The following is a 6,592-nucleotide window of genomic DNA, read 5'->3' on the forward strand; positions in this document are numbered from 1 at the left end:
AGGGGTTAAGGGGAGAAGGCAGGAGAATGGGATTGGAGAGATAGATCAGCCATGATTGAATGGCGGAGTACTTGATGGGCCGAATGGCCTAATTCTACTGACCTTCCACAGATGGTGCCTGACCCGCTGAACCCCTCCAGCACCTAATGAGTTGCTCATGATTCCACATCTGTAGTTTATTTTACTTCTGGAGTCCTCAAGGACTTAGATTCTCCACTACAGCTGCATGGAGCCTCTCAGCGATATCAGTGTGTTAATTTTCACATGCATGTCAATTTAACCTCACACTGGTACTTCATCTACAACAAGGCAGAAAGTGTCTTGGTGGCCCTAGTATTGCCCAAGCAAAAGTTTCCTCTGATAAAATAAGTACCCATCAAGATTATACACTAGACAATTGTGCGATCTGCCTCCCTGGTGACTGAAACAAAATCAGAATAGATGCAACCTTAATGTAATTTGTAACACAGAAGGAAACTTAAAAACTCATACTCACGCCAATCACCAAGACCATTTACTTCCACATCCCTGTCATCTCTTGACTTCACCCATTACTCCAAGACCATTGGTTGCTCAGACAATCACTCGTGCTTTTGCTACCTCTGCTCCCATTTATACCAATACACTCAGGGCATGCTTGAAGTTCCAGGAATAAAGCCTGTCTAATTTCATGTTATAGGAGAAGAATTAGGCCATTTGGCCCATCATTTCTACTCCTTTTTAATTCTATCCATAGCTTTTTTACTCTATTTATTCCATCGCCATTTTACTCTAGTACTATAATTCCCTTATCATACTTGCATAGAAATGATCCCTTCAGCTCACTAATTTCATCTGACCACCAATACCCATCTACAGTCATCCCATCAACCCAATCTTGTTCAACAGCCATATTGGCCCGGTGATCCAAGTGCTTCTCCATTTCCCAATTTAACTGCTCCACTGTGGCTGGCAAAAGCTTCAGCTACCAAGGTCCCAAATCTGGCAATCATTTTTCTGATAATTCAGGCCACCTAACTCTTTGATCAAACATCATCGTCCCCAATATCTCTGATTCTGTGACAAATTGTTTTGGGGGTATTGAACCTATTTAAATATAGGTTGTAAGGTTTATTAGCTATGAAAACAATTCATCAGATGAAAGTCATGAGGTGTTTGGATGGAAGAGGCAGGAGCTAATTTTATCAGAAAACTAATGCTTAGGTGTAAAATGTAATCAAACATGAACTTATGCTGAACTATTTGAATATTTTACACTTTACCTTAAGATGACTGGAATGAGAATTGTGCGTTGTAGAAAGCTTGGAATGTAGCTTCTGCAAATAGGACGATGCATCATTCTCCAAATTGGGTCTATATTAAATATTCCCTCCATTTTGCGTAATTGTAGGGATATTTAAATTTGAATTTGTGGAAAGTTCTTAAGAAATGTCAATTGTCACCGAGCTTGCAGAAAGATCTAACCATGTATGGTGAGAACCTGCATTGGTCCAGTTGCACTATATTCTGCTCTCTAGTATTTTTCTGGTTACACTACTTGTGTTTGTGTACGACTTAATTGCACTCGTGTATAGTATGATTTGACTGGATAGCAAGCAAAGTTTTACACTTCATCTCGATAGACACAACAATAATAAACCAATGCCATTTTTTTGTTATCTGGGGGTCAATTCCAACAGATCCCTTAATTCTAGTGTCAAACTGTGCATACAGTCAATCACATTAAAGGAATTCTTAGACTCCAAAGCAGAAAGGAAAAGTTTTATTCAAACGATTTACAGAGTGCCAAGTAACGATTGGAACACTTACACGAGGAGGCTGAAATAAATATTTCTAAACATCTTTTAAATTTAAAAGTATTCATGGAAATGACAACACTCATACCCAAAGTCTGACACAGGTTTAAAACATCACTCAATACAATGAAAATCTCACTTCAATTCTTCAAGTCCATTAATTTTCAATGTATCAATGGGAAATTATGTAAATACCTTTAATTCGCATTACTTTCAGCAATTTCACTTCATTTAGTTTGAAATAACTGCAGACAGAACAGCCTGCTGATGAGACCAAATCTTTAACATGCAAGTGCCAAAGTTGTTGTGAAGGTAAGAATAAAACCATGGAAAACCTAAAGTTGCTATTGGTTAAACAATGTAATAACAAAGGGAGATAACACTTGCAGTTGAAAGGATGATAGAATTCAGGGATTAAAAAGTTAAAATTATGAGAACAGATTGCATCGATTTGGGATTATTTGCCTTTAATGTACATGGTTGAGGGCTAATCTATGCACGTTTCAAATCTCAATAGAGATTTGACTGGGTTTTCTTTGTAGCACAACTCCAGAAGGAGAAAGCATAAATATTACACAATGGACAAAGCAATTGCCTTTATCATTTAAAAAAGAATCAATGGTAATACAGAACTGTCCCCCAAAGACTAATGACATTTGGCCAATTGATAGTAAAGGTGAAGCTTCTGAAAATTGTACTGGGTATGGAGATGAATATCAAAATATATAGCAAAACTAAATAAAAGGGTGCAGATAACTTTTTTTTTGCTTGCCCTTATGGAGAGTACAAATGCGACTTGAAACTTGTTATCTACAACTGTGGTGGAAGCAGAGGAGTCGGGTTTAGGCTAGTAGGCGTCTGGTGGCAACATAAAAACCTTTTCCATTGAGTTGGACTCTATAATATTATAATACTATAATAGGTGGTGGAGGCGAGTACTCCAACAACATTTATGTATCTACACAAACACTTGAAATTGCCAAGGCATAAACGACTACGGACCAAGGGTTTTGCAAATAGGAGGGGTACAGATTGGTTTCTAATGGTTGGCATTGACACAGTGGCCAAAGGGCCTGTTTCACTGCTGTACAATTTCAAGGAAATAAACTCGAACGTCCGCACATAAAACTGACTTAGTTGTTCTGAAAGGTGCCAGTATGGTACCCCTCCAAAAGAACGGATTTTACCCATCAATTCAGAACTAAATAATCAATGTAGTCCCAAATTTGTTCCACTTTACTATATACCTTCAGAGTTACTTAAGGTCCTAATTACTACCGCAATCGATTTGCCATTTTCTCCACAATTACTTGCTCCGCCAGTTACTATTTACAATATCTGTACAGGGTTTTTATTTTTTTTATTTTTTTTTATAAACGTAATACTACCATAATATGGCTACTGAAAATTATGGGTACCTATGCTTATTCATTTTTCAGGATCCCATAGAGTTTATACAGTTTGACGTAAAGGGCCTGTCCCACTTGACTGCCGGCATCATTGACTGACGTATCAGGTCACCGAAAGATTTGTGGCATGACGACGTATGACCTGCGGTGTTTTTTCAAGTGTTACAATATTTTTTTTGTTGCAGCTGGATTTTGAAATGTTCACAATCTTTTGGCGACACTGATATGATGCCAGCAGTCGCTGAAAAAAAAATCGCCAAGGGGACGGGCCCTTAAAGGCTTATAAGTTTGTAACACTGCACATTGTACTCAAATGAGCATTCTGAACATAGAAATTTGCTGTCTAGTAAATTTGAGTAAAAACACATGTTTGTTCTTAACTAAACAGCAAAGTGTCACTTTTCCTCAAAATATAATCCAATTCATTATGAATAAAACAGGAAAATGTATGAGGTAACAAATTTGTAATCCTTCTTGGCAAAGTTCCACCCTCTCAGTGCAGGCTGCAAACCAAAGTTCACAAATACCAGATCCACTGGTAACTAATGCAAAATCTATTTAGGTCCCAACCACAAACTTTTATAAAATGTCTTATCCTTTATATGGAAATATGTATTAGTCATAGAATAAAAATCAAATTGAGACAATACGCTGAGCATCATGGATTGTTCTGATCATACTCAGCACTAAATATCTGACTCCAATTTGATCCAACTACTGCATATTTGGGAGATGATTATCAAGTGCTTTCCTCTATTTTTGACACTTCTATATCCCAAATCAAAGCACAACCACTACAGTATTCAAAGTCTACCTCCCCATCCCCCAATATGATCTGATTCAGACTCGAGTGCATGCTGAATGCATAAATATCCTTGCAGAGCATAGTACTGGGGGCTGTCAGCAAATGGCTGTACAGACAGCTGCCAAGTCTTGCAGGCTCCCTGCTCTAATATGGAACAGCTGGAAGAGGACTGTGCATTCTTTTCTCTGAGTAAACACTAAAGGCTCTGTTCAATATCCAACTGCAATCAAGCTTAAAGATTTCCACCAATCTGTGAGCACAGCCTACTATTACTTTTCCCCAATACACCCTTTGTATTCCTAGGAAAAAAAACTTAAGACACACATAATTTGATCTAGTGCTGCAACTTTTGAGCAATTTTAAACAATTATAGGGATGCAATTTTTCCAGGTTCCAATGTTACACAAGTTAATCCGGTCACAAAGAGTAGAGTAAAACATATGGATTTTCATTCTTAACATACCGTTTTCAGTTACAGCTTCTGCAAATATGACGTAGAGTCAGAAATTGTCTCAACTCTTGCAAGGAAAATGGATTTTTTTCCTCAACGAGTTCCCAGTAGGGATTTAAAGACCCACCTTAACCTTTTGCATTGATGGTTAAATAGAGAAAAGGCAATATTATATCATTCAATTAAAAAATGGTCAACATTTAACCAGCTTCTGGATTCATAGCAAAAGGCTGCGTGTAACTAATAGGATCAGAAAAGGAATCAAGCCACGTTGTCCAGAGAACACAGGATACCCAGACTCTACGTGACATGACTGGATTATTGCACAGGAAATTGCAGAACAAGATGCATCATACCGTTTTACTCTTCACATCGATATGGTGCCGTTGTACACCACGATTGAATACACCAATTATCAATTATAAACCACATGCGGATATCGGAATACTATTTTACATACCACAAATAAGAGATAAGAAAATTCACAAAATTCACACTCTTACACAAAAATAAATTGGTTGCGTTAAACTTACCGGCATCATTTGCCTCTCCCTCGAGAATGTGAAGCTCGGTACAATCGGACAAAGAATGCTCTAGGCAGATCTGAAGGAAACGAGCCTGGGTCCGGCTCACCCGTTTCAACAAGGACAACAAAGCTACAGTTTGTTCACATTCATTCCAACCTTTAAACCATCCTGCGAGAACGCCGACTTGATCTCGAAACATCATGATTAAGAACCTCAGCACTTTGCCGGATTACTTCGTCGGTGATTATTCGACACGAGCCGCCCCCTCGCAAAAAAATAAAATTATGCTCTGAAACATGTAGAGGAGGGGTTGTCACATTTTTGTGTGTGGATCCAGTTGCGATTTTTTCCAATTCTGTAGAATAACGTCACCGTTGACACGTTCCCTCTTCCTCCGAGGAAACCAGCGGGATAAAAATCTAGTAGACTCCAGAAGTATATCACCTGTCGGTATTAACAAATCTTTGGCTCCTTTCCCCACGATGTCAATGTTACTCCTCAACGCTTACATTTCCATACATGACCAAAGCTAGAAAGGAATTTAGGGGGAAAAAAACTGTTTTAAATTAACCATCGTCAAATTGCTCAAACTTTACGCTGCACCATTCCTGCAACAACTAATCATAAAAAAATATCTAATGCAGCAATTCCTTTCGGGTCATAACGAAGGAAAGCGTGTACAAATGGTACCCAAACGAAAAGGCATGCAAGGAAAAAAATGTAATACAATAATTCTTTTCGGGTTATAACGAAAGAAAGCGTCTATTGTTGGTCCCCAAACGAAGATATTAAAGGGTCCAAGAGACTGGAATAACAGACGGTCATTAAAACAATATAGGGGAACTAGACAGGCATTTAAACCAATGTAGGGCGACTAGACGAGTGTTTAAAACATTGCAGGGCAACGGGATCGGTTTAGGCCCAATGCAGATTAATTTGAGACTAAAATAAACTATCCACACAAACCTCAGACAGTCGAACGTCTACAGCCTTAAACGTGTTAATATAACACTGCGGAAACTCGGCAACTCCACAGGCGGTTGCGGGGCGAGAGCTGGGACAGTTTCCATCCACACCACAGGCCAGTCTCCAGACCCAGTTTATTTTAAGGCAATTAAACCATTGGGAAAGTTAACTCCAAACTAGGACTCGAGAAGGCATATCTGCGGCTGGGTCATTTTATAAAAAGCCTTTTAATCCCACACGTTCACACCCCTTCCCTCCCCTGCTCTAAAAATAACATGAAAGACGCAGCATGTGTGAAGATTATTAATCAATGTGCCGTTGGACTGCTGCCTGCCGGCCGGTCGCCTGCCCGCTTACTAACCTGGGCGCAGCCAGCTCAGGCCCAGCTCCAACTGGCGGTCTGTCGGTGTGTCTGTGTCTGTGTCTGGCGGAGGGGGCCGGAGTCGCTGGCTCCGCAGCTGGATTTTAGTTTATTTTTATGAAGCCACGTTCCCGACGCCCGCTGCCGGCCGCCGAGCGAGCTCGAGCGCGAGCGCCGCATTACGTCATGGAGAGCGGCCCGGGCCGATCCGATCAACGCCGCACGCGCGCGCGCGACCCGACTCACGTCCGTCTCTCCCTCCAGTCGCGCGCCATCT

The 6,592-nt window shown here is 40.1% G+C and overlaps 1 protein-coding gene across 3 annotated transcripts in view; it reads right to left on the minus strand.

Moving 5' to 3' along the window:
• samd4a (sterile alpha motif domain containing 4A) overlaps positions 1-6,592 on the minus strand; it is a 117,610-nt gene extending 111,018 nt beyond the window's left edge. The window contains exons 1-2 of one of the 3 annotated variants that reach the window (XM_033027242.1): positions 6,316-6,592; positions 4,995-5,517 (exon numbers count right to left, since the gene is read on the minus strand). In XM_033027242.1, coding sequence (XP_032883133.1) covers positions 4,995-5,190 — 196 coding nt within the window. In that variant the 5' untranslated portion in view covers positions 5,191-5,517; positions 6,316-6,592. Of the gene's footprint in view, positions 1-4,994; positions 5,518-5,954; positions 6,278-6,315 lie in introns of those variants that run through there. The other 2 variants (XM_033027243.1, XM_033027245.1) reach the window with 2 other exon arrangements.

Source organism: Amblyraja radiata, chromosome 9 (assembly GCF_010909765.2).
Source record: "Amblyraja radiata isolate CabotCenter1 chromosome 9, sAmbRad1.1.pri, whole genome shotgun sequence".
Lineage (NCBI taxonomy): Eukaryota > Metazoa > Chordata > Chondrichthyes > Rajiformes > Rajidae > Amblyraja > Amblyraja radiata.